Source organism: Myxocyprinus asiaticus, chromosome 37, assembly GCF_019703515.2.
Source record: "Myxocyprinus asiaticus isolate MX2 ecotype Aquarium Trade chromosome 37, UBuf_Myxa_2, whole genome shotgun sequence".
Classification (NCBI taxonomy): domain Eukaryota; kingdom Metazoa; phylum Chordata; class Actinopteri; order Cypriniformes; family Catostomidae; genus Myxocyprinus; species Myxocyprinus asiaticus.
In genome coordinates, this window is record NC_059380.1 from 33,575,137 (window position 1) to 33,600,205 (window position 25,069).

The following is a 25,069-nucleotide window of genomic DNA, read 5'->3' on the forward strand; positions in this document are numbered from 1 at the left end:
TTTCAAGCCTGTATGTGGTTATTTTTTTCTGTAGAACACAAAAATATAAAGAAACGTCAGTTTCAGGAAAAAAACACCATAAAAGCTCTATACATAAAACAGTAGCACTTTATTTTACAGTACTGTTCTACATTTACATACTATATAATTACAACAACTACAGTATTAATAGGTACTAACCCTAAACCTAACCCCAATCCTAACCTTAACCTAATATTACTCAGTACTTTCTTGGGTAAGTACACTGTAAGTATACTGAAAGTACACGTACTGTAAAATAAAGTGCAACCCATAAAACACCAACTCCAAGACTTCTAAAGTTGTGCGATAGTTTGGTGTGATGACCAGACCAAAATGTACGTTTTTATTCACTGATAATCTTGTCCTCCACCAAAGCTCTCGTCTAATACATGATTCGATTTTTTTTTATTTTAAATGCTATGTCGATGTCATAGCCCCCAAAACAGCATTGATTCTCGCATGTGAGGTAACAGAATGCAGCAACCCATTTTTGGATTCTGGACACAAATACAGGCTAAATCCAAGCTTCGTAGAGGGCAAGTTTGTCAGTGAATAATCACTCAAATTTCAGTGTCCCTCACACAAACCTATTTTATGGTGTCTTTTTGGTGAGATTTTTTGTCCTTTATAAAGCTTGACAGCCATGGTCACTGTCAACAGCCATTGGATGGCAAAAGCATACGAACTAGGAACAACATGGTGCGAAAATAATGAGAGAATTTTCATTTTTGCTTTCAATTCACCTGGTTCTCATGGCAAGGGCCCTGGCAGTACTCGGTCAGGCTCTCCACAGTCTGGTTAATCAGAGCAACATTCTTCTCATTAATATAAAGTCCCAGCAAGCCCAGACCCCCTGTAGTGCTGCCACATATACAATCCAGGAACTGCAGTGTCTCACACACCAGGTTGTAATTGTTTTTGTTGTTTTGACAGCGAAGGAATTTCTGAGGAAATAAGCAAGGAAACAGCTCAGTGGAAAAGGTGGTCAACAGGATATGCGGGACATGCTTTTATATTTATATGTCATATTAGAGTTTGATGAACTCAGGGCCAGAGTCTTCTGGAATAAAATCTGGGGTTTAATGGGTAAATTTGTATGATTTCCTCCACAAAAGGAAATGTCAGGCAGAACGTAAGTCTTCTTTCACTTTCATTGTAGAAAGTCATATGGGTTTGGAACAACATGAGGGTGTATAAACAATGACCCAACATTTGAAGCCCAAACATTTATTCCAAAAGCTCTGGCTCTAGTTTTTCTTACAGAATACATGTATGTTTTATTTTACTTTAGGACTTATTGGTAAAAAAAAGTCAACATACTGTTTAAGTAGTACAACCTGTCTATGATGTAACTATGAGCACGAAAGCTCAAGATACAAACATTAGGTAAGCAAGGAAATAATTATAAAATAATTCACCAAATTCTTTGAGATAATGTGATGACCTAATTGACCCTTTGCTAAGCCCAGCCTTAAAAAGGCTTCTAACCAATCCTGTCTTAGCAACTGTTGCCCTGCCGTCATTACTCTGACACACGTTTGCTATTTTCCAATGACAGCCGATGGAAGTAATGTGTGTTTGAGTACTTTTAAGCAGGATTTAATCAAAATAATCAAAAAAATGTAAAACACGTTGATGCCGGGTCATTTGTAATAGTGACACGAGTTACCCAGAAAGGATACCCACAGTGTTTTTCTTTCTTTTAAAAAAATAATCTTTAAAAAGTCTGGAGAACAGCATGTTATGAATTAAACTGTGTCAGCACTCTTTCCCAAATGAACATAACATCTGCAACGACATCTACATTTGCTCCAAGGTAAATTAAAATTAAATGAACGTTAATTTATATATGTATTGATTCAAGTCATAGTAAAAGCGATAGTAAATAAGCAGTTCACATCATCAAAATGAGTGTATTATGAGACGTTTAAAACAGTTAACTTCCGCTAATGTTATTAGATGTGTAATTGCTATTAAATGAAGATTTTCTCTTTTCAAGTGACCGTAATAATCATTTACCTTGATTCTGATTTACAGTCTCCACAGTGTTTAAACAAATTACTGTGTAATTTAACAGTTTCTTTTACAAAAAAACTTCAGATAAATATGCATTATAATGTCACTCTTCATACCATCCCTAGTAAAAATATTATCCATTCCGTTTATAAGAGTATTTGGCCAAAAATCACACTGTTCACGGCAATCTCCCATTCATTCCAGTGGGGAGTTCTGCAGAGCTTTTCAGAGCGAGCGACTGTAAGTAAGGTGGGGTGTAGCTAAGCGAAGGGTCCATTACTGTGAAACTAGCATGAAACTCTTCATCAAGAAGACATAACATAAAATGTCATCTGATTTTTTTAGCTTGCAACATTTGGCATGCAAACAGAAATTATTTAAGACTGATAAAGTAACGCTTATTTTTGAAGCATTTTCTAGTCCAATAACTAACCTGCAGTTCTTGGTTGTGGTTCTCGCACAGCAGCTGCATGAGGCGCAGGATTGGCTGCATAATCGTGATGATCACGCTCATCTCGTCGTCGTCCTGGTTCTTTTCACCCATGCTGGCCTGCCCCTCCGCCACATTCAGATGTTCATCCGTATCCGCCTCCCGTCGATACGCAGTGAAGGCCTTCTTGGTGGCCGTAGAGGCTTCCAGAAGCTGCTCCCGCACTTCTTCTGTTACTCCAGCAACATCCTTCACTGGGGGTGGGAGGATACAATTACATTAGAACACATATGCAGTAGTTAGCAATTTTCACGTATAAATTTATGCCCATTTTCTGGTTACAAATGTCGAGCCCTGACCTTTCTTGCGCGTTTGGGTGTCCTTATCGTTGGCGTCCTCGTCTTTGCGTTTGCTGCCAAGATCACTCGTGTTCACTGTCACAGTCGCCTTGATCTCTTGTTGGGCGAGCTTCATCCGCTCGTAAAACACTTTAAAAAACTTCTCTGACTTATTGTCACCTGTCAGACGGCAGAAAAATGACCGCTGGAGCGATAGGTAGAAGAGAGAGAAAAAGATGGGGTTGGTATAGAGTTAGCATAAATGTTTGTTCATCTGCACATCTATAAGACTTTTTCCTCTTAGAGGTAACAAGGACATTCAGCAGATGTCTTTGCAACATTTATGGATTAGAATGTTTATAAATCTGCTCTTTTTTAAGATGACAAAAATTTTAATGTGATGCTTTCCAGATGAATTATTCATAAACAGACATCTTGGAGACATCTGTTTATTTTCACAACCTTTTTTTTTTTTTTGCCATTTATTGTGACTTTCATTGAATATAGCAGATAAAGCTACATTTCTCATTGCATTGCCTGGCACCTTCATTATGGATCTAGACCTTTTGCCATCTTTCTGGGTAAAATAAATGTTGGTGGTTCAAACCTTCCATCCGATGTTAAAAGAAAATTAAATCAATAAGGACAGTCTAAACTCAGAAACTGCCCAGAACAGACAGTAGAAGCAGAATCAGGTATGATCCTCACCTTAACTAATTTCTTCCTTCCTTAATATAAGTAATGTGATAATTACATAATTAATTACATACACAAATCTTAGTTATTTCATTTGGTTTCGTGATGCACTCATCCAGAGCCCCTGACGTTCTCTAATGCCCACATCCAGATAATAGACAATCACACCTTGGTAATAATCTCATCTGAATCAGTAGATAAAATGACAGATGTCCACTTTTAAAGGGATAGTTCACCCAACAATAAAAGGTATGTTATGATTTACTCACCGACATGTTGTTCCAAACTTGTATGACTTTCTTTCTTTTGGGAACACAACAGAAGTTAGGTAGAATTTTAATCACAGTCACCATACAACTATTTTCCATACAACAAATATGAATGGTGACTGAGGCTTACATTTTGTCTAACATCTCCTTTGTGCAGGGTTGGGAGGGTTACTTTTGAAATGTATTCCACTACAGATTACAGAATACATACTGTAAAATGTAATTTTTAACGTATTCCGTTAGATTACTCAAGGTCAGTAACGTATTCTAAATACTTTGGATTACTTCTTCAGCACTGGTAGATTTTTTTCACTTGTTTTGACTATAAAAACTCTGCCAGTACAGTAAGACAAAATATACATGTTAAAAACACATTCTCTGAAAAACCTAAATATCTTATGCAGTGTTGTTTCTAAAACAAGATGAATAAAATTGATCTTGTTTTAAGGATGTTTAAAGATTTTTACAGGAGAACAATACGCAAATTATTATCAAGAATACGATTTTTGCCCTAATATCAAAGGTCTTATTAGAAAAAAAGAAATTACGATCCAAAGTGAATTTTCTTTATAAAAAAATATGATCGTGCCTGGTAACATGTGCATGTAAAATGGCTAGTAATAGCATTTTAGCTTAGCGTAAAGCTGACAATTTACACAAGGTTTATTCCTATTTCTTCTGCTCCAAACTTACTTCTCTGTCTGCTCATATGAATGTAACACATCATAAGAAAGTGTTTCACCTCTGTTCAAATGCACTTTGGATCGCATCATTTATATGTATAAATGTTTTCCATCTGAAAGGACTAAATATTAAATGAAACAAATGAAAATAAAATGCAAAGTAATCTCTTCAGTAATACTTTTTGGATGTAACTGTATTCTAATTACCAATTATTTAAACTGTAACTGTAGTGGAATACAGTTACTTATCTTTTGTATTTTAAATACGTAATCCCGTTACATGTATTCTGTTACTCCCCAACCCTGCCTTTGTGTTTCACCGAAGAACAACATGAGGTGAGTATGAACTAAAATTACTCAAAGTTGTTTATAAAACAAATCCTTTCTAAATAGCGCAAATTTAAGGATACATTTTCCTGGGGAGGAAGTTTTGAGTTTTGAAAGTTACAGTATGTCATAGTACAATGGCCTCTTATTTCAAGGAAAATTTGCCTTCTCATGATCTGACCCCTTTAATGACACCAACCCCTGTGCCAGTACGTAAGGAGTTAAATTAGCAAAGTGGCGCAGCCATGCTCCAAGGCAGAGTTCTCACGTCCCTCCCTCCCCTCCACCCTGTTTACTGCCAGCCAGACTCACACAACTGTGGTTATATAACCCTCTCAGAGCAGCTTTGCCCGCACACACACACGCGCAGCAATTACCACGGAAATAAACTGGAGTGCCTCTCTAAGCTCACGTGATTTTACACCATCTGTCTCTATAATGTCCCATTCGCTACAAAGTTGCCACCATCCATACATTTACACAAAGAAACACAATGTCTCTTGCTGACCCACACATCTCAATAAAAACTTCCAAGTTTTATATTTCTTGTAACAAAACTTCAAACAGAAAGTTTTTTTGTTGTTAAATATAATTGGTTTTCCTGTAGCTCAACTGGTATGGTATTGCACTACTTGTGCCAAGGTCATGGGCTCGAATCCCAAGGAACACCCAAACTGATAAAAATGTACTGAATGTTTTGTACATGTAAGTTGCTTTTGATGTTAAGCATATGCAAAATGGATAAATGTAGCTCAAATGGAAGAACACACCATTACCAACACCAAGGTCAGGGTTTGATTCCCAAGGAATGCACTGGGGCTGCACAATTAATCAAAATAAAGTGAAATTGTGACATGACCTTATGTGATTATCAAACTGCTTAGGACTATGATTTAATTAAATAAATAAACAATCTGCTTGCGCTGCTCACTTCAACGTTTATGCACGCTGCTCTGTCCTGTCTGTATTGTGTGAATGTATTATTAGTGTTTTCAGAGCGGTTCTGTGCTTCACAACTCTTGTGCTCGAAGTAGCAGATGTGCTCCGAGTTCGGTCCCATTTGCTTACGTGCGCTGATGGCATCATTTTTAAAGCGCTCCAGATTCACTTTAATTTCAATTTTGCGTAATTCCAAATATGTTTGGTTGCTACAAGCTAATATACAAATACAAATAATACACCCTATGGCACCAGGTATTTGTGGACAGAGGAGAAGATGTTAAAATGAGGAGCATGTTGCAGCTTATGTGAATGTGAAGTCAGCTACACAGAAACTCTTCATGCAGATGTCGGCAAAATAAAAAGCTTGACGGTTTAGAACTCTATGGTTTAACTAGACTGGATAGCAATGTCCCATACAAGTTAGGATTTTATTACAGAAATATATTACCTTTGTATTATAATGATAATAATAATCAATATAATATTAAATACAATAATATAATATACAAGTTTACTGGGTTCCAAAAAAATAACAATGATAAACAGAGAGCTGAGATCATATCACAAAGTGGACAAAAACACATATACAGTGAACAGCTACAATGTGATTGTGAAGAAGACAGTGTTTATTTTTTCTCTCTTAGTTTCTCAATTTGTTTTTGTGTGTGTTTGTTTGTTTGTTTGTTTCAGCTCAGCTGAAAGAGCATGTCATTATCAAGGCCATAGGTTTGATTCCCAGGAAACACACAAAACTGATCAAAATACATAGCTTGAAAGTCGCTTTGGATAAAAAGGGTATGCAAAATGCATTAATGTGGTCAACTGGAAGAGAATGGTGTAACACCAAGATTTTGGGCTCGATTCCCAAGAAACGCACAAACTGATCAAATCTGCAGCTTGAATGCACTGCAAGTCGCATTCGATAAAAAGCATCTGCCAATTTATAATTGTAGCTCAACTAGAAGAGCATGCCATTACCAACACCAAGGTCAGGGGTTCGATTCCCAGGAATCACACTAACTGATACAAAATGTATTGCTTAAATTAACTAAGTTGCTTTGGACAAAAAGCATCTGACAAATGCATAAAAGTAGCTAAACTGGTATAGTATGGCATTACCAACACCAAGGTTATGGGTTCGACAGGAATCGCACAAACTGATTCAAATGAATAGCTTGAATGCACTGTTAAGTTGCTTTGTATAAAAATTATCTGTCAAATTCACAAATGTAGCTCAACTAGTATAGTGTTAGCACATGGTCATGAGTTCTATTCCCAAGGAACACACAAACTGGTAAAAATGCATAGCTTGAATGAAATGCAAGTTGCATTTGATAAAAGTGGCAAATGCATCAATATACTTATGTTTTAAAACACCACAGCCATAATACAGTATATATATAAAAAAAAAAAACTTTCAGCTCTTTCTATGACTAAACACTGGTTTACTGTACTGAATGGTTAGGTCTTGTTTTCTCTGGTATATCCTGTCCTACTTTTCCTCATTTTTTTCCCCTTACATAAGTCTGTAATCAGCAGAGTGGTGGAGGGAGAAGTGGACACAGACAGCTCATGCATGCTCACACAGGACAGCAGAAAAAAAAAAGAAGGGGAAAAGAGAGCAGAGGAAAATCCTGCCCTAATTTTCCTGAGCCAAACAGTCACGGAGTGAGTATGCGGTGTGCGACATAAGAAGGGGAGGGTGAGGAGTTCGAGCTATCAGAGGAATTCTAGGGCAGTTTTTAAAGCTTGTTACACAACCAGCCTTTTTTCCAGGTTAACACCTCATTCAGCCCTCTTTGAAACAACGGCGAGCCAAAAAAACACAACACACCCACAGGAGTGTGTGCATACACAAACAAAGGAGATGTACTTGAAATATTATTAATCTGAATCAGTGCTTATGATAAAACAACTTACAGCTTACTGAAAAAAAAAAAAAAGGAAACTTAATTTGTATGCTAGTCCAGATAAATGACGTCTTTGTTAAATGCTTCTCAATCAAGTTAATTGAAGGCAGCCCTGACACAGGGACGATCGTTCCGAAAGATTAAAATGTGAAGGCAAATCAACAGGTTATGTAAGGGCTTGCAGCAGAGAAGTGAAGTTTGTAGCATTACCGCATGCAAATGTGCAAGCCTCATGACTGCTCTGATAAACAACAAGGCTGCATCAAATGCGTTGCTACAGTAAACATGTCAACACCTGACTACCATATTATGCACAGACAAGAAAACAGAAAAAGAGTGGAAAGGTTATAAAACAAAAAGCAAGGAAACTGTTTTATTGGTGTCACTAAAGTAGGGGACACAACGGAGAGCCCATGTTAAATATTTTATTTAAAAAGTGCCAAAATGCCACTATAACCAATCTTAGAATTACAAATTAAATGTTTTTTAAAAGATAAGGAAAAAAAAGTTACGCTTAAGTTAAGTTTTTTTATGATCGTATTTGAGTATTTAGGTACTCAAGTCCATCCTTAGTAACATGGAGCCTTGTGGATCTTGTTGGTACAGCTGAAATTGATTTAAGCATCTGCAGGGTTGTACAAGCCAGTGCACACCATAAGCTCCATGTGGTAATAGACATGCATTACCTCTGTATGACTCTTATGTGCTGTGTGACCTAACCACGCATGAGACTGCATAATTCATGTGAGGAATGAATAAGTGGCTGTATCATGAGCAAGTGACCTTTGTACACCTACTGCATTGTCTCTAGAATTTGGAGCCGTGTTCTGTACATCAGTATGCTTTCAGGGCAGCACTGCATGATACGTCACCAGCAAAAACCCAAATTGAGTTGCATGAGAGTCCATGTTACATATTTTATTATAAAAGTGTTACTTTTTAAGCCATAAAAAAGTTGTTTTACTTTTCATCAGTTGCACCCGTCTAGCTGTTATTGAACACTCAATCAAACCTCTGCAATTGATCCAGAACGCGGCAGCACGATTGGTCTTCAACGAGCCCAAGAGAGAGCACATCACTCCTCTCTTCATCGTACTGCATTGGCTGCCAATGGTTGCTCGAGTTAAGTTCAAGGCATTGATGCTTGCTAACAGAACAACCACTGGCTCCACACCCCCCTATCTACACTCACTACTTCAGGACTACAGTATGTGCCATCCGGTAGCTCACGTTCTGCGGGTGAATGGCGCCTTGTGGTGCCATCTCATAGAAACACAAAATCACTTTCCCGGACTTCCACTTCGACTGTGCCCTGCTGGTGGATAACCTGCTGAACTCCACCCGAGCAGCTGTTTCTCTAGCCTCTTTCAAAACACCTAAAAATGCAGCTCTTTCATGAGCACTTGACCCTACCCTAATGATGCACTCTCTGCTTCAATAATAAAAAAAACCCATTCTATTCTTCCTCTGTCTCTCACTTTCCTCGATATGAGTACTTCTCTAAGCAAAAAATGTAAATGTAAATGAACACAATGTGTCCTGTGTGTATAACCCCTAAATCCTCTCCAAATAGAGTGTTGAACATTGTGTACAGTTGGTGTCCCAACTCTAGTTAATCTGGCCAAAATGCCACTATAACCAATCTCAGAATTACAAATTAAATGTTTTTTAAAAGATAAGGAAAAAAAAGTTACAAAATTGTTGTGTTTTTTTATGATCATATTTGAGTATTTAGGTACTCAAGCCCATCCTTAGTAACATGGAGCCTTGTGGATCTTGTTGGTACAGCTGAAATTGATTTAAGCATCTGCAGGGTTGTACAAGCCAGTGCACACCATAAGCTCCATGTGGTAATAGACATGCATGACCTCTGTATGACTTTTATGTGCTGTGTGACCTAACCACACATGAGACTGCATAATTCATGTGAGGAATGAATAAGCGGCTGTATCATGAGCAAGTGACCTTTGTACACCTACCGCGTTGTCACGTCTCTAGAATTTGGAGCCGTGTTCTGTACATCAATATGCTTTCAGGACAGCACGGCATGACACGTCACCAGCAAAAACCCAAAATGAGTTGCATGAGCCATGGGAACAAAATAATGGCAATTGTTTTGTGTCCAATACACAGAGACAATGATGGAAAATGAGGTCGCAGTGTAAAACTGAATTTTGGAAAGTCTGAAGTTTAAAAATCTTCTTTAAGTAAAATATGCATTGCTATACCAGGACATTTTTGTTTGGTGACCATGACATACAGTATATTTGCTGAATGAATACACTTTGACATGTTTGGATCAACATCCCCAACTGCACTTGAGCTCTTATGTGTCATAAGCACATGCACTACCCACTAGGGATTGAACGACTACTGATTTTTAATATTCAACTCCATTAGTAACATCAAATTCAATTAGTCTTGATGTCATTCCACCCTCCAGTAAACAATAGATAGATCTACATTTGCTATTATGGGTTTAGATAATTTTAGGTAATAAAAAAATAAATACAAAATTCACAGTAACTAGATGCCATCAGGCATTAGAGAGCCTGCTAGACTCTGCCTGGGGAGCATCATTTTCCAACAGGTCCCACCTCCTGCTGATAAGAGTTTCTAACAAGCGGTCTGAGATTGGACAGTTGAGAAGTCGTTCATGTAATCTTGTAACCATAGTAAAGAGGGGGACATCATAGCATTTAAGTTGCAGAAGAACAAATAGACACAAAGTTCCAAATTCTGCGAGAACATTAAATGTTTATTGCAAGATGTTTTTTTACACATGGAATATGAATATAGTGGGCCTACAACAGTAACAATGTGTCTATAAGATGAGACAAAACTAGCACTCACATCTTAATAACCAAAGCTTTGGAGTCACGTGACTCCATGCGAGGATCGGACGTGTGAACGGCGAGCTCTGCGCACTTTGCTAGTTTTAATACTTTTAAATGACATAAACTGGTGAGATTCGATACACTCTATTCAAAATCCTCGGGCTCTGGAGACATTAAAAGACACTTACAAGCTCAAGCTGACGGCCCCGTGTAGGCTGCAAGCCTGGGAGTCGACTTAGTCGGGGAGGTGTGGGAAATGCGGCGAGAGATGCTAAACATATAGGTAATGCTGACGAAGGTCGTTGCTGACTTGGAGGATCTTCTTGTGATACGTCGATCGATCACTGCCATGGAGGCGAAGATCTCTGATGTGGTTAAAAGAGTGGGGAATGTCGAGAAATGGATCAATTACCTGGAGTCATCGGAGAGGGAATTATCTGCTAATCCGCTAGCGACCAAGGTGGATTTGGAGCGTGTCTGGGAGAAGTTGGAGGACATGCAGAACCATAGCCGGCGGAATAACATCCGTATCGTCTGAGTTCCTGAGGACGAAGAGGGACAGGATATGGTGAAGTTCCTGGATGGGCTCTTTCCGAATCTGCTCGACACAGTAGGCCATAAGCTGGAAATCGAGCGAGCTCACAGGGTTCCTGTTCAGCGATCCGCGGAAGGAGACAGGCCCCGATCAATTCTGGCCAAACTTCTGAGATCATCCGATAAAGATCTTGTGTTAGGTGAGGCGAGGAGTAAAGGAAGGCTTTCTTGGAAGAACCACAGCATTTTCTTGTTCCCAGACTTTGCGAATTAGACAAGAGAGAAACGTGATCTATTCAAGGAATGCAAGAAACTTTTACATCAACGGAAGGTCGCTTTTGCACTGATATTCCTGGCCAAATTGAGAATAGATGCTAAGGATGGCCGTAAAACATTCACATGCCCACAGCAAGCGATGTCCTTCATAAAGTCAATGGAGTGAGTAAGTCACCTTGTTGTACTCATGTTGCGAGCCTGAGTGGGTCGGCTCACTGAACGTTCACTTAACTGTTAGACGAATCTGCGCGCTCTCTTTGTGCTGGTTCCATCTAGCGGCTGGAGTTTTTATTTTTTTTGTAGAGTAACACACCTTCAGAACAGTTTTATGGATGAATCTACATACTCTTTGTGCTTATTCCACCTATTGGCTGGAGTTTGTTTTGCGGAGTATTTCTTGCAATGTCATTGGAGTAAGTAATTTGTTTGTGCTCACATTGCAGCCTGAGTGGGCCAACTCACTGAATATTCACTTAACTGTTTGAGGAATCTGCGCGCTCTTTTTGTGCTGGTTTCTCCTAGTGGCTGGAGTTTTTTTTGTAGAGTAACGCACCTTCAGGACAGTTTTATGGATGAATCTACACGTTCTTTGAGCTTATTCTGCCTATTGGCTGGAGTTTGTTTTATAGATTATCTTTTGCTGTGTAATTCTGTCTCACAAATTTGTACAGAAACACCAGATTTGAGCAATCCAACGGCTAGGTTGTCACGGGGGTTCTCGTAGGCGTGCATGGACTGTTTGAGTTTGGAGGGACGGACACCACTTGGCATTGTCATGCGCGGGGTTAATGCGCAAATTTTTCTTTTTCTGTTTTTTTATTTTGTTCTGGGGGATGTTTGGGTTTTGATGGTTGCACTAATGTTGGAATGTGGTCTTTATAATCTTGTTTTTGACACACAATCTATTTTTTTCTTATATGTCAACATGTAAAATGTTAATATGAGTGGATTTTCTCTCTCCATGTGGAATGTGAATGGGTTGGGGCACCCCATAAAAAGAAGGATGGTTATTTCTCTTAAGCGTAAGAAATATGATATAGTGTTTCTTCAAGAAATGCATCTTTCTCCGCAGGAAGCTGAAAAATTTGGGAGGATATGGGGTGAGCATGTTTTCTATAGTGCTGGCTCGAGTAAGAGCAGGGGAGTCATTACATTGATAAGTAAACATCTACAATTCAAATGTCTCAAACAGTTTAAAGATACATTTGGAAGAGTCATTATTGTTTTAGCTGGAATTCAGGGGCAAAGTCTTATTTTGGCTAATATTTATGCACCTAATGTTGATGATCAGGGCTTTTTTATAGATCTTGAAGGGATGTTGCAAGTCACTGGCACCCCTCATGGTATAATATTGGGAGGGGACTTACATTTTTTGTTGGACTCAGTCCTTGATCATGTGAAGCAAAAGTGTGCAGGCCCCCTAGAGAAAAACTGATGCTTCACAGGATATGTAAAAATCTTGGTCTTATAGATATTTGGAGACATTTGAACCCATTTTTTTTCATCAGTCCATAAGATTTACTCTAGAATATATATATATATTTATATATATATATCTAAGTCCCTCATTTCATCTGTTGTTGATTGCTCAATTGGAAACATTTTAGTCTCAGATTACACCCTGGTGTGTTTAGAGTGTTGCCACATATGGACAAAAGGAAATCATATAGTTGGCGCTTTAATGTATCCCTTTTGCAAAATCCTGAATTCAAACAAATGTTAAGGCTGAAATCAATGTCTATATGGAGACCAACTGGTCCTCAGTATCCTCTGTGGGCGTGGCTTGGGAGGCTCTTAAGGTGGTTCTTAGGGGCCGGATCATACAGTATGCCTCATTCAACAAAAAATCCAAAGCACAAGATCTCGTGGAATTGGAAGGGAATATTAAAAGTGCCGAGGCAGAGCTGAAGTGCCAAATGTCGTCTAATGGCCTCAGAGAATTTAACCGATTGAAATACAGATATAAAACTATTTTGTCGCAGAAGGAGGAGTTTTGGCTATTCAGGGCAAACAGTCATACTTTGAGTCGGAGGACAAGGGAGGGAAACTACTGGCTAGATATATAAAACAGAGAGAGCCTTTTTCTACCATTCCCTCATTGAAATCTGCTGGTGGTGAAATATTTACCGTGGCCATTGATATTAATAATGCTTTTAAAGAATTCTATCTTGATCTTTATAGTTCCACGTCTTCGTCTACTGAAGAGGATATTAGAAACTTTATGGAACCATTAGAACTTCCTAAACTGATGGCTGAGTAAAAAAATTCTCTTGATTATGAGATAACCTTGGATTATTAAGGCCTTGCCTACAGGCAAGTCTCCGGGGCCAGATGGCTTTGCCGCTGAATTTTTTAGATCTTATGCTACAGAACTGGCTCCACTTTTGCTAGAAGTTTATACGGAATCGTAATAGAATGGGAAGCTTCCGCCAACCATGACGCAAGCCTGGACCAGTCTGATTCTTAATAAGGACAAAGATCCAAGCGAATGTATGAGTTACCATCCAATTTCCCTGATCCAGCTAGATGTTAAAATATTGTCAACCAATTAAGTAAAGTTATGACATCTCTTATACATATAGATCAGGTGGGGTTTATTCGGGGCATAACTCTTCTGATAACATTAGGCGTTTCATTAATGTCATGTGGGCAGTGGCGAACGATCAGACTCCGTTCGCTGCCATCTCACTTGACGCTGAAAAGGTGTTTGATATAGTAGAATGGGATTATCTTTTTAAGATTTTGGAAATGTACGGGTTCGGGAATACTTTTATTAGGTGGATTAAGTTACTTAACAGACACCTGGTAGCAGTGGTTCAAACGAATGGATTAATTTCAGATTATTTTATTCTGGATAGGGGCACCTTGCAGGGTTGCCCTCTTTCCCCCTTATTGTTCTATCTTGCCCTGGAAACATTAGCAACCGCAATAAGAAAGGAGGATGATTTTCCAGGGGTGGTCGCAGGAGGTGTGGCGCATAAGCTTTTGCTTTACGCAGATTATATTTTATTATTTGTCTCTGACCCATCTAGATCTATGCCTTGCCTCAACAGAATTATTAATTCCTTTTCTAAGTTCTCAGGATACAATGTGAATTGGTATAAATCCGAAGCTTTGGCTCTGACAGCATACTGCCCGGTAACGGCTTTTCAGCCAGGCACCTTCCAGTGGTCCAAACAGGGCATTAAGTATTTGGGTATTTTATTCCCAGCAAATTTGTGTGATTTATTTAGAATTCATTTTGACCCTTTAATGAAAAGGATTTTGAGTGATGTGGGCAGGTGGGCTTCATTACATTTATCTATAACTGGGAAGGTTAATGTTATTAAAATGAATTGTATTCCAAAATTCAACTACCTGCTACAATCTCTCCCTATAGATGTCCCCCTCTCTTATTTGAAGCAATTTGATAGCATAGCAAAGTCCTTCATTTGGAATGGTAAACATCCCAGATTACATTTCAATAAGTTACATAGGCTGATTGACAAAGGTGGGCTAGGCCTATCTAAGATTTTGTTTTATTATTATGCATTCAGTCTCAGACCAAATTTGGCTCATTGGTCGCTTCCACCTGAGAGAGCCCCTCCCTGGTTTTGTATTGAACAGGAAGTTCTTGCCCCTATTTCACCATTGCCAAGCCTTTCTATCAAACTAACCGGAGAAGTTAAGTTATCTTGCATTTGCACGCGGTATGGACAAGTGTCCAGAGTGTTTAATTCGGACATTTATTTAAATGTTGCTTTGAGCATATGGCTGAACCCAAAATTATGTATTAATAAGTCCCCTTTCTGCTGGACAGAGTGGATTGTGAGGGAGGTTAATATGCTTGGTGACCTATATGAGAGTGGAGTGTTGAGATCCTTGGAAAATATAGTTCAACATTTTGGGATTACCAGATCTCTTTGGTTGAGAGTCCAGAATTTTGTTTGCAAGGTCCTGGGCACTCAAACTCTGTTCTGTCCCAGACTTTGTGTGTTGGGTGATGGGGCGTTTACTGATATAACCGATAAAAATGCAAAAAGGTGGGTCCTCACCAGCGTGATGATTGGGAGACAGATAATTCTGAGGGGATGGAAATCAGCGGGCGCTCCCTCTTTTTATGAATGGTGCACCGAATTGTGCAAGGTAGCATCATTTGAAGGGATGTTGTAAAGATGGCTTGGCAGTTCGGATGCATGACAAGAAATGGGGCAGGTACTTGGCCTTTTTAGAAGGTGCTCAGTGACAGGCAGTGGAGAGAGATATTTTGTTCGGGTATATATTTGTTGATTAAAAAAAAAAAAAAAAAAAAATATATATATATATATATATATATATATATATATATATATATATATATATATATATATATATTCTTAAGTGTTTCCTCTTCTTTTTCTCTTTTTTTTTTTTTTTTGTATGTGTATGTTGGACCACTGGATATTTGTTGTGGGAGGTGGGGGGGATGTATAATTTTTTAAATAAATAAATAAAATAAAAATGACCAAAGCTATCCATTATGGAGCGATCTAACATTGCCACTTCTAGTGAGTATACGTGTGGATATGTGTGTGTGCTCACAGCCAATGAATTCTAGAATAAAAACTCTTTTCTGCCTTAAACAGTACAACTGATAGTCCTATTTAGTGTACAGTATATTTCCTCTCAATATACTGTAGCCTACAATATGCAATATAAATGTTTACTTCTTTTATATTAACTTTTTCATTAATCAATTTTGCCCTTAGTTATAACTTTAAACTAGAGTGCTTAACCTAAAAAATAAAATAAAAATAAATAAAACAAAAAACAAAATGCCCTATGGCTTTGTATAGCAAACAATTCTTTTTTTCTAATTTAACATCAAGACATTAATAGTCATGTATAGTGTCAAAAATGACAAGTAGGTCACAAAGAAATTGGAGCATAAACAATGATAAGGTGTACAGCACAAAATGACATGTTTATTAAAAAAGAACAGTATTTCATATAAACAATAAGAACAGTTTAACCTCATGTTACCAAAGCAACAAATACAATCTAAATATTTATTTACTTAAGCCACAGATGTGGGAGCCAGGCAAAATCGGTTTGTCATTAATAAATCTCTGTCACCCATAGCTCACAAACACAAATAATTTTTCTACTACCGAAACTACAAAGTGTCAGAAGTTATGAAATAACCCTAATACCTTAATAATCTTGAAGGTGGATACATTTTTGCAAAATAATAATAGTAATAATAATAATAAATAAAATAAAAACTAAAACGATGGACAGAGAAACAGATAGTTAAAACAATAAATTACGAAATGATCAACAAAAAGATTACGTTGCAGAAGCTATTTACACTAAATATGCTATTTTTTATTAAAAACTTGGTTACTACAATACTACTATAGTAAAACCATGGTTCATTTTTAAATGGTTAGTTTCCCGAAACTTTCACTAAAAGGGCAAATCAGGACAGGCATGAGAGAGGGGGGAAAAAAGCGGAATCGAACCCGGGTTGCTCCTCACATGCAAAAAAATATCCACACCGTCTTATCACCTGGTGAACAACTACACTACCTGTGATCCAGCAGAGAAAGTTCCACTAATCAGAGATCTACGGCCAAGAAAGCCTATCAAACAAGCCTGGAAGCGACCACCCATTCCCATGACATACTGTGAATGATGCAAATGAGTACGCAAATGAGTCAGTCTCCATTCACCAAACGACTCATATATACTATTTATTAGAATATCTTGCAATAAACTTTAATTATATTGTTTCAGTCCTTACAATCAACAACCTAAAAACAATAGTTATATTTTCCATCATTTTATATTCAATTACATCTTTGGCAATGCTTCATGGGATTGTAGTTTGTGCCCTTGTGAAAGATGGTACTTACACAGTCTTGTACCTTTGTGTTTTGGTCAAATTTTCAAATACTTTTTTGCTTCAAATCAAAGTTTGTAATGTTGTGATTCATCTTGGAGCTGGTTGGTTTGGTTCATGACTTAGAACTCTTATATGAAGGATTTATGAAAAGTCTATGGAAGAAATTAATGGGACATATATTCCAGAACCCAGGCAGCTGTAAAAGTGTGCGGGTGCTTTTGCGCTCATTTAAGACAGCTTGTTGTTTACTAGACTGTTGGGGTACAAAAGCTGCACTGTGTGGCAGGTGCTATTTATCTGAATGCAAATAGTTACTGCATTACTGTTTTTTTATCATCAATTCCCTCCCTCTTCCAACTTCTTGCGTTGTTTAAATGGAAATAGTATAAGTTATTTGCTTTAACGAATTCTTTAACAGTAAGCACACAAGATAAATATGGACAGCTATCGCCCAATCATTGCAGATTTATTTTACAGAAATGCTGACGTCACTTCCTGTTTCTGTTGCTGACGGCACACTGCACGAGTGTTTGTAGCTTGCTAACCTGCTTAGCATTGCTTATTCTTATACGTTTATCATTTTATCCTTTGCATTTTACCACGTGCTTTGTGTTTTTCTGCTTTTCTACTGTTTCATACCGTGCACACCCATTTCTCTCATTTTTTGGTCTTTTTTCCACTTTTTTATGCTTGTCTACATCTTGCGTCTCGGCTGAGTGCATTTGTTTTCTCCACTGTGATTTACACAGATTATTGCATCAATCTCAAACATCTGCTGATTAGGAACCACATCAATCTTAAACCCTCGCCACTCAAGAACAACCATAACAACAACAACACCAAACAATTGCGGTAAGTCATGGCATCCACTCATGTTATTTTTTTCTGCATTACATGCCACATGTTTACTATAGCTTCTTCCGTCAGCAGTGAGGGATTCACATGTGATAAATGTAAGGAAATAGTCAGGCTGACAAAGAAGGTTAATAAGTTAGAGACACGCATCCAAACACTAGTGGAGGTCAGTGAGAAAGAGAAGCCGGTAGATACTGTTCTGGGTGCAGGAAGTACAGTGAGCAACACACACACTTTGGTTCCGGAAGTAGAGCCTCCGCAGCAGGGCGATTGGGTGATGTCTTGGCGGCATACTCGCTCAGCAAAGCGACACCACTCTCCTATTCCTGTCAGGGTTTCCAACCGATTCTCCCCACTCAGTGATGCATGAGAATCTTGTTGAAAGAGCCCTAATAACTGGTGATTTTATCATAAGGAACGTGGAAATAAAGACTCCAGCCACTATTGTTAAATGCATTTCAGGGGCTCGGATGTCTGACATCAGATCAAATTTACAAGTGCTGGGTAATGCTAAATGAAAATTTTCTAAAATTGTTATTCATGTCGGCACTAATGATGTCCGGCTTTGTGAGTCGGAGATTACATGCATGGGGGCTGCCGTGTCCGGGGTCGCAGCCGGGGCTCTCTCCTGGCTTAGTAGGCTCTGGATCGCATGCCGGTCCTCTGCTTAAGCTCAGAGCACCTCATGAAAGCAGTGGTCTTGGTCCTGGCGTAGCTCAAGCAGGGCCTGTTGGTGGGTGCAGTGCAGTCCAGCGAGGGACTTGAGGACTTCGGCCAGCTGCGAGGACTCCATGTCAGCGTACTTCCTCTAACTTTCCCGGGTTTCGACACCAGTGTAACGACTTAACGTAGGGAGGGAAAGGAGGACACAGGGAACTGGATTCTTCAACTTAAATGTATGACATTAATAAACAAACTTAAAGGGCTTTTCAGCGCAACACTCTTCAGATAACACAACTTAGTCTCTTTCAGACGGGTTGCTTTCCTCTGGTCTCTGGCGTGGTTGCTCTTTATCGCTCTCCCCAATGCTTACTGCAATTAGAAACAGGAGTTAGTCATTATCGGACCCAGGTGTAAGCACCCTTACTGCTTTCTCTCTCTCCGGACGAATGCTCGACCACACCCCCGCCACCACGCAGTTATCAAACCACGTATTAAGAAGCCACAGCTTGATCCTAGAGAATTGGCTAATTACAGACCGATTTCAAATCTACCATTTATGTCGAAAATACTAGAAAAGGTAGTGTCCTCCCAACTATGTTCATTTCTACAGAGAAATGGAATATATGAACAATTTCATCAGGATTTAGGCCCAATCAAACTACAGAGACTGCACTTATCAGAGCTACAAATGACTTGCTCTTATCATCTGATCGCAGCTACAATTCTCTTCTAGTGCTTTTAGATCTTAGTGCTGCCTTCGACATGATAGATCACGACATTCTCTTGAATAGGCTGGAGAATTATGTTGGCATTAGTGGACTTGCATTAGCATGGTTTAGGTCCTATTTATCAGACCGCTACCACTTTGTATGTGTAAACGAGGAATTGTCAAATCAAACAATGTTAAGTATGGAGTGCCACAGGGATCAGTTTTAGGACCTCTGCTTTTCTCTTTATACATGCTTTCCCTTGAAGATATTATCAGGAATCATGGAATAAGTTTCTACTGTTATGCCGACGATACCCAACTTTATATTTCTTCTAAACCCAATGAAAATTCACAATTCTCCAAATTAGCAGAGTGTATCAGTGAAATCAAAGATTGGATGGACAGAAGTTTCCTTCTACTCAATTCTGACAAAACAGAGGTACTAATGATTGGACCAAAAACCTCTATAAGTAAGCAGCTAAAATATAATTTGACTCTCTATGGATGTACTGTTTTGCAAAGAACTTAGGTGTTATATTTGATACCAATCTGTCCTTTGAAAATCTAATTTCCAATGTTCCAACATTCTTCCACCTGAGAAATATTTCTAAATTAAGACACATGCTCTCTGTTGCTGATGGCGAAAAATTAATTAATGCGTTCATGACCTCAAGACTAGATTACTGTAATGCATTACCGGGAGGATGTCCAGCAAGTTCAGTAAATAAACTTCAATTGGTTCAAATGCAGCTGCCAGAGTGCTGACTAGAACCAAGAAATATTTTATCATCTTATATTTTATGTTAACTACATACAAAACTTTGAATGGTCTAGCTTCACAGGACTTAAGTGACTTTCTGACATGCTATATTCCATCACGTTCATTACGATCACAAAATTCTGGCTTGTGAATAATTCCAAGAATATCAAAATCCACAAAAGGAGGTAGATAATTTTCATATTTGGCTCCTAAACTATGGAATAGTCTCCCTAACAGTGTTCAGGATGCAGACAGACTACAGACTCATCTATTTAGCCAGGTATACACCTAATTTATCCATCAACTCACAATTAGTTAGGTCTGCCGGAACCAGAAACATCCATCAGGATCTATAACTGCATAAAATTGAATGGCATCTATGCTAATATTATTCTATTTGTTCCATGTCTCAACCTCGGGATTCATATTACTCATATTCGGGGTTACCAGAGCCTGCCAGATCCAGCTTCGTTCCTGCTTGGTGTCGGACTCCACTGCTACGTGTTGCTGAGAGATGACGACAAACTACAGCCGGTGCTAGCCAGACATCACTTCAGTTTTTTTTTACTTCAGAGGATGAACTGATGCCAATTCCAACTGTAAGACATCAGATACTTCATATCCACTGCCTGAACCTTGGATTTAGGATGGACCCCACCAAACCTCACCGAAATGACCTGCAGGTTGAACTGCAATGCACCTCATAATTTATCTCTGCCTGCATCACCTTTGATTGATGGACTACACTGGAATGGAATACATAGACTATCATTTAATTGTCAACAAAAGCCTTCATCAGCCAACTGACAAAGGACAATGCATCTATGTGAACTTCTGCAGTTAATCCAGGATGGACTTCAAAGACATTAGTCATTAATCTTAAAGTTCATAAAAAAAAAATATTTTATTTTTATTTTAAAACACTGGAACTTAACGCTTACTCAATTTACAAATTTTAAACCATGACTTGCACTGCACACAAAACAGGGTTGGGAGAGTTACTTTTGAATTGTATTCCACTACAGATTACAGAATACATGCTGTAAAATGTCATTTGTAACGTATTCCGTTAGATTACTGAAGGTCAGTAACATATTCTAAATACTTTGGATTACTTCTTCAGCACTGGTAGATTTTTTTCACTTGTTTTGACAATAAAATCTCTGGCAGTACAGTAAGACAAAATACATGTTTAATTACATTCTCTGAAAAACCTAAATATCTTATGCATTGTTGTTTCTAAAACAAGATAAATCAAATTGATCTTGTTTTAAAGATTTTTAGATATTTTTACAGGAAATCAATACAAAAATTATTATCAAGAATACGATTTTTGCCCTAATATCAAAAGTCTTACTAGAAAAAAAGAAATTATGATCTATGTGAATTTTCTTGATAAAAAAATATGATCGTGCCTGGTAACGTGTACATGTAAAATGGCTGGAAATAGCATTTTAGCTTAGCGTAAAGCTGACAATTTACACAAGGTTTATTTCTATTTCTTCTGCTCCAAACTTACTTCTCTGTCTGCTCATATGAATGTAACACATCATAAGAAAGTGTTTCACCACTGTTCAAATGCACTTTGGATCGCATCATTTATATGTATAAATGTTTTCCATCTGAAAGGACTAAATATTAAATGAAACAAATGAAAATAAAATGCAAAGTAATCTCTTCAGTAATCAAAATACTTTTTTAATGTAACTGTATTCTAATTACAGGAGGAATGCTGGTGGTGTAGTGGACTAAAGCACTGAACTAATAAGCAAAAGGTTGTTGGTTCAATCCCCACAGCCACCACCACTGTGTCCTTGAGCAAGGCACTTAACTCCAAGTTGCTCCAGGGGGATTGTCCCTGTAATAAGGGCACTGTAAGTCACTTTGGATAAAAGCATCTGCCAAATGCAAAAATATAATTACCAATTATTTAAATTGTAACTGTAGTGGAATACAGTTACTTATATTCTGTATTTCAAATATGTAATCCTGTTACATGTATTCTGTTACTCCCCAACCCTGCAAATAACTAATATTGGCATTATATTCATGTTGTTAGAGGGGAACTGGACCCCACAGTGAGCCTGGTTTCTCCCAAGGTTATTTTTCTCCATTAACCAACATCTTATGGAGTTTTATGTTCCTTGCCACAGTCACCTCTTTAATTATTCAGCCACCTGGGGTCATATAGGTTGCGATGGAAATGTACGTAGTCATTCAACACCTGATTTTGTCAGATGGTCTGATCATTGTTTTGCATGTAAATGGACTAGATGGAATAAAAATCAACCATTATGTTTAGCCTGGACTACCTGTACCTACAGGTAGTTCCCCCTCCTCTTACAGCAGCTTGTTCAGATGGCTATGGGCATCCCCTTTCTTTCTCTCTGAGATAAACTACAGATGTTTGGAGCGGGGATCTAGCTTGCAGGCAACAATGGGGTGGGCTAACTACCTTAGTTATATTCGACAAGTTTGTGTAACCCCTACTATCCACTGTGCCAAGACTTTAATGTCGAACTGGTTCACACATTCTACAAATCATTCCTAATGTCTGAAGAGGTGGGCATACTGTGAAAAAAAAAAAAAAAGAAAACATGCAACCGGTCTCTAAAATTAATAGTACATTAACAGTACATATGTAAAATGTGTAAGAAATATATTTTTTCCCATAAAAAAAAAAAAAAAAAAAAATGTCTGTTGTAATTATAGTCCCACATTAACTTACAAAATGTATATCAGGGTAAGTTTCTTGCTGACATGGTGTACAGTACACTACTAAGAACCATGGTATGGTAACTTGATGTTAAAAATGTATTTAAATCAATAGGTGTCATTAATGTTCCTTTCATTAGGCTACTATGAAAATTGTTAATACTTTATAATTACGCTAATTAAAAACGAATACATACGTAATACACAATAAACTGTTAATCATTATATCGCTAATATGAGTGTAGTAATGTTCATGCTAAAACGTTATCTTGTATTACCATTTAGCCTACATAAGAATTAATGGTTATTTTTTTATTTGTGTGCTATAATGTGTTTTTCTATGTATAGTGAAATTGTTTTCCTACTTAGAAATATAAATTGAAATTATTTGATATCACAAGAAAAGAGAGCATCAAAAACTAGCACGACTGCAATACTTTAATTTTCACAAAGTGTAATTGTACAAGTTAAATTTAAATGTTTATATATATATATATATATATATATATATATATATATATATATATATATATATATATATATATATATATATATATATGTTTAGCAGGGAAATAAATTTACGGTGCAAATTATGGTTACTTCAGGGATGCTTATGCATCAGCATTAGACGCTGGAAATGTCCCACCCCTTACTGAAGCGGAAAATATGATTGGTTAGCAAATATTAAATTGCGTCTGAAATGAAAGTTCTGATTGGTGGATCAGTGTAGTCGTACTGTCTGTCTTGCCAGTGCCACCAGTTGCACTACTGACCCTGTAGCTCCGTTTGCATTTAGAGAGAATCTTTGAATACTTAAAAAAAAATAAATAAATAAATAAATAAATAAATCACTCAACAGTGCTGCGGCATCGGGGGGATCACGTGACGCCATGCAAGAAGCAGACGTGTGAGCGAGGAGCTCTGTGCACTTTGCTAAATTTTTAATTATTTTCATGTTATAATCTGGTGAAATTTTATACACCCAGTTACACATTTGCTTTTTGAGGCAAAACATGGCAAAGAAGTCAAAATCCTTGGGCTCTGGAGACATTAAAAGACACTTACGTGTTCAGGATGAAAGCCCCAACAGGCCTACAGACCGGGGACTCGATTTGGATGGCACGGTGGGAGAGGAGATCCAGCGTCAGTTGTCCAACATGTCGGTGATGTTGACAAAGGTTCTTGCTGACTTGGAGGATCTCGCTGTAATATGTCGATCGATTACGGTGATGGAAATAAAATTCTCTGATTTAGTTACAAAAGTGACTGATCTGGAATCTTTGGAGAGGGAATTAACCGCTAATCTGCCCACGACCAAAGTTGATTTGGAACATCTCCTTGAAAAGCTTGAAGATCTTGAGAATAGAAGCCGCAAGAGTAACGTTCAAATTGTTGGAATTCCAGAGCATGAGGAGGGCAGAGATATGGTGAAATTCCTAGAAAAGCTTTTCCCCGAGTCTGCTCGACATAATAGGCCACAAGCTGGAAATCAAGCGAGCTCACAGAGTCCCAGCTCACAGATTTGCTGAGGGAGATAGGCCCTGATCGATTCTGGCCAGATTTCTGAGATCATCCGATAAAGATCTTGTGTTGCACCAGGCGAGGAGCAAAAGGAAGCTTTCTTGGAAGAACCATAATATTTTCTTGTTCCTGGGCTTTGCGAGTTCGACAAGAGAGAAACGCGATCGGTTCAAGGAATGTTAGAAACACTTACATCAGCGAAAGATCACTTTTGCTCTGATGTTTCCGGCCAAACTGAGAATAGGAACGAAGGACGGTCACAAAGTATTTACACCCAATCAGGCAATGTCTGTTATTGAATCAATGGGTGAGTAACCCATTGGGTGTTTCTCATGTGAGTGGGTCGACTCGCTGTACTTACTCTGGCTTTTGAGGAAGCTGGGCGTCATTTTGGTTTCTTTTTTCTTTTTGCGTTGGCTCCGCTGAGCGGCTGGAACTTGTTTTGTGAATAACACTTTTCCTTAAAGAAACTTTTGCATTGACGAAAGATTACTTTTGCATTAAAGTTCCCGGCCAGTTTGAGAGTGGACACTACGGATGACCGCAAAATATCAACATGCTCACACAAAGGATGTCTTTATAAATTTGATGGAATGTGTAAGTCATGGTATATACTTTTATACGGCCTCCGAGTGAATTGACTCGACCATCTGGGGAACCAGGATGCCAGTTTTGTTTATTTTTGTATTGGTTCCGCCTAG

The 25,069-nt window shown here is 38.1% G+C and overlaps 1 protein-coding gene across 1 annotated transcript in view; it reads right to left on the minus strand.

Moving 5' to 3' along the window:
• The window catches only part of LOC127428308 (inositol 1,4,5-trisphosphate receptor type 1-like), a 373,744-nt gene that overhangs the window by 79,465 nt on the left and 269,210 nt on the right, over nucleotides 1-25,069 (minus strand). Inside the window, exons 46-48 of the mRNA XM_051676597.1 lie at nucleotides 2,827-3,010; nucleotides 2,471-2,721; nucleotides 765-965 (exon numbers count right to left, since the gene is read on the minus strand). Of these exons, the coding sequence (XP_051532557.1) occupies nucleotides 765-965; nucleotides 2,471-2,721; nucleotides 2,827-3,010 (636 nt within the window). The remainder of the gene's footprint in view (nucleotides 1-764; nucleotides 966-2,470; nucleotides 2,722-2,826; nucleotides 3,011-25,069) is intronic.